The 12,712-nt window shown below is 47.2% G+C and overlaps 1 protein-coding gene across 1 annotated transcript in view; it reads right to left on the minus strand.

Moving 5' to 3' along the window:
• Positions 1–1,349: 1,349 nt before the first annotated feature.
• Positions 1,350–12,712, minus strand: part of LOC308650021 (uncharacterized protein) — a gene marked incomplete at its 5' end in the record, with an annotated part of 74,863 nt that continues 63,500 nt past the window's right edge. The window contains 7 exons of the mRNA XM_081295945.1: positions 1,350–1,657; positions 3,476–3,607; positions 4,284–4,433; positions 4,972–5,079; positions 5,552–5,648; positions 6,026–6,092; positions 7,244–7,311. Of these exons, the coding sequence (XP_081152071.1) occupies positions 1,452–1,657; positions 3,476–3,607; positions 4,284–4,433; positions 4,972–5,079; positions 5,552–5,648; positions 6,026–6,092; positions 7,244–7,311 (828 nt within the window). The 3' untranslated portion in view covers positions 1,350–1,451. The remainder of the gene's footprint in view (positions 1,658–3,475; positions 3,608–4,283; positions 4,434–4,971; positions 5,080–5,551; positions 5,649–6,025; positions 6,093–7,243; positions 7,312–12,712) is intronic.

Raw genomic sequence — 12,712 nt, forward strand, 5'->3', positions numbered from 1 at the left:
GGAAATGATCGTGGAGAAATAAAAGGAAAATTGAGTGAGAAATGAGAAGACAGGGGTAGAGATGAGGAGGAAAAAGGAAGGGGCTTGTGTGGAGTGAGGAAGACCTTGTCTCTTTCTTCATCTGTGAGATGGGGATGACCATAATACATACGTTGCATTTTGTGAGAATGAGTCAACCCATCTGGAGTGAGTAGTACGGTGGCTGGGGTGTAGTAAGCCCTCCACATGTGTTATGCCTTTTTATCATTTTTTGAAATTCAATCTCTTCTCATGGGGAACACAAGGAATTAATTCTTGCTCATCAATTACCAGGTCCAATAAGGACCCATACATCCTTTCCCAGATCAACTCTGTCCATCAACAATCCTAGTGCCAACTTGGGCATCTTCTCTCCTATTGAGACTCCTATTGGGTCCCAGAGTCCACCCCACACAGCTACAGGTGCAGGAAACGAAGATGGGCATGTTCCAAAGGGCTCCACAGAGCAGGCTGGAGGTGCGCTGTCCTCACCCATGGAGAATGGCAGAGAGAGCTGTTGCTGGGCGTGGCTTGTGCCCAGGAGGAAAAGAAAAGCTACTCACAGGAGACCCAGGAAGGCCCGACCTGGGCAAGGACATCCTTGGTTTTACAAACGCCCAAGAAAGAAATACCGCTGGGACACGATGCTGCAACTTCAGGAGGGAGGCTGCACCCTAAGGGACAGAGAGCTAGAGAACCAAGGTGTCCCTTTGAGCAGACTGCAGGGGCACTTTGTGGTGGGTCAGCACCAGGAGGTTTCTGTAAAGGCTCTGCCTCTTCTGGATCCCCCACCTCCTCACAGGCACCATCTGAGGTGTGCAGTGGCCATCATCCTCAAACCTGCCTTATGAAGATGAAACACACCTGTCTTGAGTGCTGATGATGCATCTGCATACTTTAAAGCAGCCTTCAGAGACCACCTATGCCTGTGTCCATCTTTGGAAGCAGAAGTGTCCAGAGAACATGGCAAGGATTCCACACAAGTGGATCTGAGGTAGGGAGATTCAACTGTACCCGAGACTCTACAAACTGCTGCACCCCGAATCGTTCATTCAAAATCATTTTCATTAGCAGAGGGAAATTGAGGATTGGGGGGCAGGGGCTGAGCATATCAGAAAAGAGGTGTGATCCTAGATGTGTGGCCAAGAACATGCATTGAGACCATGGAGGGATTTTAGAGATTCTGAGAGATCTCATCTCAGACTTCCTCTGAAGTGTGCTACTTGGGTGAAGAAAGAGCCCCTGAGAGAATGAATAACAATTATTATTTATTTTAACTTGAGGTACAAACAAGTAATCCCATATATGTGTATGTGTGTGTGTGTAAGCATCAGCTTTTTAATTCTGTCCTTTTGGGATGTTGGAGAAGCCACAACCCAAGGAAGCTCACATTTGGTGGTTGTCAGATGATAGGCTTGCCAGCCCCTGAGTCATCAAAGCAAGACTTTGAGCAGGAGGAGACTAGTCAGAGTGGACGAGATGATGGGTGTCAGCTGGGAGCTCGCACTGATGGGGTTTACACAGTAGATCCAAATGTTTGTAGGAGTTTGTATTACATTTATGTCTCTCAAGTTGCAAGCACTTTCAGTTGCACAACCCATAGCAGACATCATTAAATGAGAAACACCATTAAGCACTCCTGCGGGAGAAAAATTGACAATGAGACTCTCTCACCCTGTCTCCCCTCCTTCCCACTGTACTCAGGTTAATCTGTCTGCTTCTTTTGCAAAGAAAAAGTGCTCAGAATGGCCCTTGACCCCTGACCTCTGTCTTCTGCATGAAGAAGAGTCCCATCTAGGGACCAAGCTACTTTCCCTAGGTCCCTCTGTCTCCCCAGGACTGGAGGTACCTTAAAGGGACCCTGCTAGCTGGGCACAGTGGCTCATGCCTCTAATCCCAGAGACTCAGGAGGCTGAGGCACAAGGATGACTCAGCAAAAGTGAGGCACTAAGCAACTCAGTAAGACCCTGTCTCTAAATAAAATATAAAAACCGTGCTGGCTATGTGGCTCAGTGGTCGAGGTCAATCCCGGGTACCTCCCAGAAAGGGACGTGGGGAGGGGGTTGGGGGGCTGTTGTCAAAGATGTGAACTGAGACCAGAGCCTCGATGACCTCCCGAGGAGAGATGTGGTTAATAAAGGCAGGGAAGGAGGTGGAGGTCGGACCTCAAGGGTTTGGCTGAACACATCTGGGATCCCTGTCCTCTTCTGCACCTTCATTTCCTTTGGGAACCCAAAGGGAAATACTGTAGATGAGGTCTCCTCTGCCCAGGGTTGACACATACTACAGAAACCTGGAGCAGAAAGGCTGCCCCACTGCAGAGAGCCCACCTCTCCTCTGTATCCCAGGTGACACCCATTTCCCTCATTCAGGTCAGCTCAGCTAGACAGAGGGCCCTCCCTGCTAGTCTCAGACCCTCCTCCAAATTACTCAAAAAGAAAAAGAAAAGAAAAAACCGTGACAAACCTTCATTCTCAACAAACTCTCAGCTCCAACATTCTTTAGTTCCTCAAATGCCACTAATTCCAGGGAACCCTTTACATGTTGATCAGAAAATACTTGACAGTGCCCCATCTAGCTGTCCAGCCCAGAAAGGACACCCCATGGTGGCTTCTCCTGCTCCCATCTGAGGGGCTCCTGCACCCTCACCACAAACACAAGCTTTCTCCTACTCAGGAAAACTCGAAAACCTTCACTGGAGTCAGAATGACACCAGGCAGAACGTCAGTGCTTGGCCCCGAGGGTTTGCTCTTAGAGGAAATGGTGTTGAGGGTGCAGAGAGGACTGTGGGTGTCCACCCTTCATGTCACTGAGACACGGTCCCTTTCCAGGGCAACATGACAGTCCTCTCCTCTGCTCTCCTCGGAGCTGCTCAATTGTCTCCTGCCCCATGGCTCCCTGCAATCCTAGGAGGGATACCCAGGCCCTTGGCCTTTACCACCTCTTGCTTGTGGGCGTCAGGCACTGTCATGCAGCTGCAGGTCCCACCCCTGCTGACGGTGCCTCCATGCCTTCCTCCCCCAGTGCACCAGGGTGGCTCCATGTGACTAGGAGGGTAGGAGAGAACGAAGCAGTGTCTCTTCCCAGATGAGCTGTGAAGAGCCTCAGCTCCCCCACCCACTTCTCATCCCAGCTCTGGGGAAGCCAGCTGGCAGGTCATGACCCCCAGGAGACCTAGGAAGAGGCCCAGGAAGAGGAATGGAGACTACCTGGGCTTGGAAGCACATCCTGCCTCTGAGCGACCTCAGCCCCTGCTGCCAGCTGGACCACAGCTCAGCAGACAGCCTGAGGCAGCACCACCTCTATGCCCCTCTCAGACCTGCCACCTGCAGATCACAGGGGGACAGATGTCCTCTTAAGCTGTTAAGTTTGGGTTTAATTAGGTCCACAGCAATAGATGGTGGACACCTTGTGCCCGTTAAGAGGATGACCCAAAATGCTTGGGAAATCTCCATACCTTTGCCTATGACCTCGACACACTTCGTCTCTGCCCCTGTGCACTTGAGGGGCTGTGGGGTACAGAACGTGCCATTCTCAGAGAAGCAGGCAGGACATACAATGCCATTTTCTTTCTTGGACACTGGAGACACTGAATAAAGAGAGAACATTTTCATGATGAGCAATGGGCAAAAAGAATACCTGAGAGAATTACAACCCCCCAGGATTCGTGGATATTCCAAAATCCCTCAAACCATTCACAGCTAGATTGGCATAGGAGGGGTTAGGGACAGGATTCATGGATCAGGTAGGAAATAGTAATCAGAGAGAGCATGTAGGGATTTAGTGTTATCTTCCCCCTTCATCAAAGACTTTTCTTTTCCTAGATAATGGGCAGAAGGTAATCTGAGGGCTGAAATGATGCTGCTCACACAGTGGAGGACAGGTGGGTGTGGCCTGCGACCCACAGTCCTGGCCATGCCCACCCTAGAGGCAGAGGTTGCAGGGTTCCTCAAGCCTGGGAGTTGGAGGCCAGCGTGAGAATATAGTGAGAGTCCATCTCAGCAAAGCAGAAGAAGAGAGGTGAGGAGTGGAATAGGTGAGGAGAGTCTCTCTGCTGGCCTCTCTACAAAGCACATGTAGAGAAAATGCCCAGGCCTGTCCCACCACTCAGCTGCCCGTCTCCCATGCAGCAGAGGACTTAGGTCCAACCTGCCCCTTCACAAGAAAAGAAGAAAACGCTCTGGGCCTCTCGGAAGTGGAGGTGGGTGGTGGGTGACTTCCGAGGCAGAGGAAATCCAGGGGCTGGGAGAGCAGCAGGCACTCACGTTGGATGTCGGCTTTGTTACACTGCTCGCCCGTGCAGCACTGGTTCTCGTACACAAATGTCCATCCAGTACTCACGGTGGCAGAGAAGGACAGGGGAGTGCACGCACGTGAAGAGCAGCCTTTATCCTGTATAATTGTTGGTGAAATACCTGTGCAGAACCAGAATCAAAGAGAATGTTCCCTCTGAGTCCTAGAGAGGGGGGTGTCCAGACGGGCAGCCAGTATCAAGGAATTCTGCAAGGGCACCCCTCTGTCCTTAGTGTTTCCACTTTCCCAAGAGTCCTCCCCAATGGTCCTCTTCGTAGAACAAACTGATGAAGGAACTATTTGTGGGTGCTGCTGGAGTGCTTGCCTGTTATATGTGGGACCCTGGGTTTGAGCTCTTGCATCACAAAAAATAGAGGGTGTCCTTTCTCACTGATCCCCCACCTCTGAGACTGATGTAGGGACTGGAATCACCCAGCACCTCCCCCTGAGACCCCTCACTTGGCACAGTGCCCACCCCTGCCACCACTCCCCACCCCCCGCCCACACCCAGCCTCATCCTGGCAGGACCTTAGGTGAGGGAGCCAGGGTAGAATAGAGGTGTAGAGGGGAGGGAGGGGCTACACCGAATCCTGAGCTGAGCAGCCCCTCCCTCCCAGGTCCTGTGTGCACCCCCATGGGCCTGAGGCAGGCAGGGCTCACCTGGTGGGCTAAACTGTTGCTTATTATTGAAGCAGCCCTGAGAGGCCTCACAGGTCTCCGGTTTAGACTGACATGCGTTCCCAGTGCATTTCGTACACGTGTAACTCTCTACAAGAGGGAAATAACACCAAGGGAGGCTGATCCAGTTATGTTGTGCACACAGGCAAAACTGCCACAGTGAATTCCTCCTTATGCATAACCACATTGGAGAAATTTAAAGATAGGTTAATGGGAGGAAGACCAAAGTGTAGAGGAAGCAGGGAGGAGGGGAGGAAATGGAGCACTGGGCACTGGAACACAGACAACTTCCCATCATGCATGAAAAGAGCCCCACAGTTATGCAAAACTGCAGGGCATTGGATATGGCCATGCATGTTGATTGCAGCAACATTTTAAAGTCGTCCAGGAGGGAAAACTGGCAAGGGTGGGAATTGCTCTTTCGAGTAGACAGACACTCCTAGGGATGGAGGGGACAGGACATCCCTCTCCCTGTGGGCTAGGTGGGTCCCACAGACTCCCTCCCTGAGGGCTTATTGCCCACCTTCCCACCCTTGGGAGAGGGTTGCTTGCTGGTCCTTACCCACGGTGCTGAAAACCAGGGCCACAAAGATGCACAGAGTGGAGAGACTCCTCAGGGTGGAGGCCTGGACACTGGTCACCATGCTGACTCCAGGACACTGCAGAGGCCAAAGGGAGCAAAAGGGTCAGAGGGACAGTGCTCTGGCCTAGAGTCCAGCCCTCCAAATGCCAGACAGCTCCAGGGGTGGCTCCTGTCAGGGATGCAGAAAGGAAAGTGGATATTTCCATCACCGAGGCTCCCAGGGAAGACAGCCGCCCCTCCTCAGAAGGACTCTCCTGCACTGGGTGGAAGGTGCTGGGGCTCCCTCCAAAGCTGAAGTGGGTGACGGGGCCAAGAGGGGGAACCCCCCATCCAGGGAGCAGATGGGGTCTCTCCTGGGCTGGGAAGTCCAGGCTGTGTTTCCCCATAGCCCTCAGCTGAGGACATGGATTTCTCAGTCCCAAAGTCACCCTCTCAAGAAAAGCGGAGCCCCACCATGTAGGTGTCACCACCAAACTCAAGGTGCTCACCACCAGGTATGTATGGTCTGAAGAGACTGCCTCTGGGTGGAGAGGGAGGTCAGCTCTCTCTGCCAGGCAGAAAGGGATGTCACACAGTGAGGAAGGAAGGCAGGCTCTGTCCCCGCCCTGATGTCTTCGCCGCACAGGAAAGAGTCATGTTCAACCTTGCACACACTTTTTTTGTCTTTTTTGAAATATGTTGGTTATATTCCTAGAAGTGAAATTGCTGGGTCATGTAGTAGCTCTGTCTTAACTGTGTTTAACCCCCCAGAGCACATTCCCGAGTAATGCACCAGTGCATATTCTCAATACAACAGGGTTCCAATTTCTCCTCATTCTCACCAACTCTTTTATTATTTGTTAATTTTTTATTGTAACCATCCCAAAAGGTAGAGCATGTCTCACTGTGGTTTTGAGCTGTTCTTCTCTGAATGTTAAGATGTTTGGCATCTTTTCATGGATTTCTTAGCCATTTGAATAATTTCTTGGGAAAAGTCGACTAATGTTAATCTTGTAACAAATGAAAACATTCGTTAGCTAATTTCATTTTTTTCTTTTAGTGGGTAAACACAACCCTCTTTAAAACTATATCTGAGGGGCTTGGGATGTGGCTCAAGTGGTAGCGTGCTTGCCTAGCACGCGTGAGGTACTGGATTCGATTCTCAGCACTACATAAAAATAAAATAAAGATATTGTGTCCAGCTAAAATTAAAAACTAAATATTAAAAAAACTACTGAACCCTAAAGAACACTTTGATAGTGCAAATGAAATCATGCTCCAGGGTCTCCTGCTAGGCTGATTCCATGATTTGCACTGAGCTCCACCTAAGTTCTAGGGAGACGTGAGACCTGGAGACGCTGCACAGCCAGATAAGGAAAACACAAGAATTGTGTGTTTAAGTCACATTCACAGAGTTTGGCAGTGGGCACCGGAACATAGTTATTAATTTGGGGACAAGTTGAAAGCAAAAAGGTGTTCCCGCCCACCAACAGAGCCCATGGCCTCCTCTGCTCCCTCTCCTTCAGAACCTCTGCAAGGCTGAGGTGAACCTGGTTCCAAAGCCAGCACCAGTGGCACATCCATAGCCCATTCTGAGGAAACTGTAGAGGCTTTCCTGTTTGGGTAACCAGTCGTAACACTGCCGAGTGGAGGTGTCCTGTGTGGGTTTCCAGGAATTTTGGCAATACTCACCGAGGGCAGGGGAGGAAAGCCGGAGGAGAGCTGAACTTGGCTGCAGAAGCCTTCCCAGGCAGCCCTGTCTGGAAGGAGCATTTCATGTGGAGGCTCAGGAAAGTCCCTAATTGGGTGGGATGCAACAGGAAGACAGAGGAATTGTTCAGGGGCGCAGTGTCAGTTGGAGGTGATGACAGGCTTGGGGAAGGGCAGTGCTTGTGGGACATGGTGGAGGTGCTAAGTGCCACCCATGTACACTTGGAGTTGGCTTCCATGGTCAGTCCCAGGGTTTGCCACAACAAATATAATTTTATAACTTTATGACTGTTAAGGTCTGTAAACAAGTCAAGATGGCGCCTGGCATTTTGCCAGGGGGAGTGGTTTGTGCAAGCCATTAAGTGTGGAGATTCCTTATTGGTTGATTGCTGTATCTAGTTTATGTTAATTAAGATAAGCTGTGTGGAATGTATAAATACGGCTCCTGTCCTACAGTAAACGGCTCCCACTCCTGCTGTATCAACGTACACAAGTTGTTCGTCACCCCCCGGTTATTTTGCCCAGCCAGCCGGGCTGCGGCATATGACAATAAAAAGATTTTTAAAAGAAACAATAGGGTACATTTTTAAACACAGTATTGGGGTTTAAAAGGAGGTTCCAGGAGGACTGAAACACAGGAGAAGGCAGAACAGTGCACGTCAGCCTTTGGGGACGCTGTGCGGGAACCCCACACCCAGATGGCCATGGAGGCGGGGCCCTCCACACAGGCTTGGTGTTCAGAGGGAAAGAAACAGGGACATGCAGCCAGGTCAACAGCAAACCAAGCTCCTTGCCTTGGGGAAATTTGTGAATCTGTTCAACAGACTTATTTATTTTATTTTATAGCATGGCAATTTTTTCCAAAGGTTCGTGCACTTATTACTCATTTTATCATCACTATAATTCTCTGAGAAAAATGAAATTCAGAAAGATAAAATTTACGTAAAACTAAAATAAGCCACTCTTCAAATACACATATTTTAAAATTTCAAATCTACCCTTTATTTTTTGGCAAGTCTGGGAGTTGAAACTGCATCCTCACACTCACTAGGCACATCCTTGACCGCTGAGCTACACAGGAGCACCTAGCATGAGAGCTACCTTCTTAATAAATTTTTAAGCATATCTACAGGATTGTTAACGTGGGCACTATAGCATTGCAGATCTCCAAAACTTACTCATCTTGCAAATCTGAAAACAGGGTCTCAGGTTCATTGCAAAACTATTCACCAAGATGTGGACACAACATGCAGGTTGGTCAATAAGAGGGAAAAAAAAAAAAGACTGTATATACACACACTCATGTATTCACCAGCCTAAATCCTGAATTTCAGGGGGAAACTTGGACATTTTCAATAAAATGGATGAACCTCAATGACAGTATCTGAAATAAAATTTATCAGGCACAGGAGGACAAATGCCATGTGATCCCACTCCTAAGAGGCATCTGTAAGAGTTAGATTCATAGAGCTGAGAGGAGGACAGTGACCGCCAAGGTCTGGGCAGAGAAGCGTTCGCTGGTGTGGAAAGTGCTCCAGGGTTCAGCATGAAAATTGGGGGCAGGGCTCAGTAAACATTTGTAAGCAGTGCATAGCCACAAGCAGAGACAGATATCAGGAAGTCATAAAGGAAGTTGCCAGGAGCTGATTAAAAATAAATTCCCAAGGTTGCCCTAACCAGAGAGACTGAAATAGGCACAAAGAAAATTAATTGGACCCCAAGTTTCCAAATCTCAAGGGAGAAAGCTCTCTGGAGGTGCCCCATGAGAGCTCCTGGGAAGAAACCTACTCAGCCTCACAGGGCGGCTGCACTCCAGGGCGGACACCCGGAAATGTAATGCCTCACTGAAAGTTAAACCTGGGGAGGTTCAGTTCCTGAAAGTGGCGTTTACAGGAAGCCCCAGAAACCACAATGTATACATAGCAGAGACCAGCATCTCCCAGCAACAGGTGCATGGATCAAATCCCCAACACCTAGGCTCAGAGTTCCCCAGCTCAGACAAGGCCAAACCCCAATTACTAGAACATGCATAATAGAACTCTACGCCACTCTGCTGCAGGTCCACACAGTTTATCAGCACCCAAGACTGTGCCACCCTGTGCTAGGAAGCTAAGAGCTACTGCAGCCAGCCTTGGCTCCCAGCCACACCAGAAAGCAGCCAGAGGAGGAGCACAAACATTGACTGCACAAGCCCAGCCCTCGACCCCAGAGTCACAGAGCCCAAAGGAAATATGAAGATCGAAAACCCAACCCCTCAACGTTTTGACCACCTCAGCAGAAACAAGCCCCTTATTTCTCACTAAAATGTTCTGTATTTTTCTGTTTCATTTTCCTTATTTTTTCTCCATGTTCCAATGCTTTATCTCTTCTGTAATATTTTGACTTTTAAAATTTCTTACACATCATTTCATCACATTGCCTCACTTTCCACTTTCCCCATCATTCATGATTTTGAGTGCATGGATGTGGGGGAGGGGGGTCTCACTGTGCTGATAGGTGCAAAAATAAGTGTATATTCATGCCATCTTACTTTCACATCAATTGCTCTCCCCTGCACTTGTTCATTAGTCATCATTGGACATGGGTCGGGTAAACTTGTACAAGGGTTTGAGTTGTTTTGATCTTACATTTGCTACTTCGTTCGTTTCTTGGTTCTTGGTCCCAATCTCCCCTTCTTCACTCTCGTCCTCCACTGACTGACAGATTTTCCTGTTCCCTCTTCCTCTTTTTCCATTACTTTAAGTTAATTTTTATTTATTCTTCTTTACAAGCAGCATCTGCTACCCACCCTCCCTCTCCTCTTTCAAATGTTTTAAACCTTCTCATTCCCACACTATTCTCTCTTTACTTAAAAACTTAATCCCATTAATAATAGAATTATGTCATTCATATCATTCCTACCCCCATGCATGTTGTACTTATTAATATATAGATGATGTACTATACTCCTGCTATTGAATGCCTGATATAGTTAAGGTGTTTTTTTTTTTATTGTTTCTAGTGATGTTAAATGCTGACCCCAACATTCCTATACTGGTGACAGCTCGAGTTATAGATGTCAAAGTAGACACCACACATTTATCCTAATGTTATATATCTGTTGCTGACATTAGTGCAGTTCTGGGTCCCCCTTCCTCTAAGAGGGTCTGGAAAGTGATTGGGACACTTCAAGATCATGGAATAGAGATCCTGCTGCCAAGCAATAATCACAACTCAGCAAAGCAATAGTGAATCTCACCCACACACAATCTAGCCCCATCCATGTCTCAACATTACTTCAACTTAGAGAACTGGAGAGAGAAAAACCCCAAACCCACAACTAGGCCCCAACTAGAAGAAACCCAAGGGGAACTTCAGGTCCCAGCCCTTGACATCTACCCATACATCAAAAATGCAGAGAAACCCCACAACACAAAAGATAACTACATATGAAAGTACATGTGTATAAAAGAGGAAGAGGAATCCATCTCAACATTACTTCAACTTAGAGAACTGGAGAGAGAAAAACCCCAAACCCACAACTAGGCCCCAACTAGAAGAAACCCAAGGGGAACTTCAGGTCCCAGCCCTTGACATCTACCCATATATCAAAAATGCAGAGAAACCCCACAACACAAAAGATAACTACATATGAAAGTACATGTGTATAAAAGAGGAAGAGGAATCCATCTCAACTGATATGCAGGTGCTAATCCTCTGAAAATATGAGGAAACAGGCAAACCAATCCACCCCACCCCCAAATTCACAATCCTTCAACAAATGATCCCACAAATATAGAAGAGGATGAAATTCCAAAGAAAAATGATAAAAAATTGACTTTAAAATATTCAATGGCTCAAAGAATAGCTAAGACATGAATTAAAAGAGCAAATACAGGAGATGAAAGCCCATTTTATCAAAGAAATAGAAATATTGAAAAGAAACCAATCAGAACTGGAATGAAAGACACATTGAATTGATTTAAAAATGTGAGAGCATCAGAAAGAGATTAGACCACATAGACAATAGAACTTCAGGCATGAAGACAGGGTATATGCACTGGAGTGCACCATGTATGAACTAGAGTGCACCATGTATGAACTGGAGTGCACGGTAGGCAATAAAGGAAATCAAAAAGAACGTGATCAGAATATACAAGAACTCTGGGACAACAGCAAGAAACCACACCTGAGAGTCATTGGGATAGAGGAGAACAGGGAGATCTGAGCTAAAGGCATCAAGAGATAGTAACAGAAAACTTTCTCCTGATCAAAAATGAGATATACATCCACATACAGGGTACTTATAGGACCCCACATAGACAGGATCAGAAAAGAAGTTCTCCAAGATACATCATAAAGAAAATATGCAACCCTGAAAAGAAGGAAAGAATATTAAAAACTGTAAGAGAGAAACATGAGTTCACATTTAGACGCAAAACAATGAGGTTCAATTCTGACCTCTCAACACACACTGTCAAATCAAGGAGGGCCTGGAATGAGATATTTCCAGATCTAGAAGGGAACAGTTGTCTGCCAAGATTGCTATTTCCAGAAAAGTTCTCCTTCAACACAACAAGGATGAACTAAAAGAATTCATAACCACCAAGTCAGCACTACAAAGAATATTTAAAGATAAAAGCACACAGAGGAAGACATAAACAAATCCCAAAGCTCCCAAATAGATGAAGACCAGAGAAAGTCTAATCAACAAAATGAGAATCAAGATAGAATTAAACATAACAAAAAATAAAAATGACAGGAAACCCCTGCCCACATCCCATGTGGGCAGTGGTAAGGGGGTTCCCCTCCGTGGAATGGGTTGGCTGAAAAATAAAAGCTAAGGGACAGAGAATGGCAAAAAAAATCCACAGAATACAGTAGTTTCAAAGCAGGGGCAGGACAAGCAAGCTGACCAGAGGAATTGAGCTTCTAGACAAAATGGAGCCCGCACCTGCTTTATTTATATGAGGGAACATCAAAGAGATTCTATAGAATGTTCTTCTCCAAAAACGGTTAAAGGTGGGCAGTTCAGTTCCCAATGGATTATGCCCATGTCCAGAGCTACTATGAGGAGCCTTCCTAGCAGAGCAGAGGGGAAGGTCACAGGCATTGGGCAATCTATTGCTGTGGGAGAGCCATGGAAAGTTCCCAATGCCAGGCCTCACTCTCCCTGGCTTCCATGCTGACAGAAGTTCCTCATGCATTTCACAGATGGCTTCCCAATAGTCCCCCTTTTTACTTTGCAAATGTCAGTGATGAGCCCTTATTTCAAGTTCCTGGATTCTTGTTCTGAGGGTGTCACAACCTAATATTACAATATAGAAGAGAACAAGTAGCAAACATTTCATTCCAATAATCTACCATGCAGAGTGTTTCCGCGTGTTTCCAGGAGGAAAGCCTTTCAATCTTGAAGTATTTCATCAGCTAGAGGGTCGGGTCCAAAGATCAATTTTGCTTTTTTGAATATCC

This window comes from Spermophilus citellus (genome assembly GCF_964194105.1).
Source record: "Spermophilus citellus genome assembly, chromosome: 1".
In the NCBI taxonomy this organism is placed as follows: domain Eukaryota; kingdom Metazoa; phylum Chordata; class Mammalia; order Rodentia; family Sciuridae; genus Spermophilus; species Spermophilus citellus.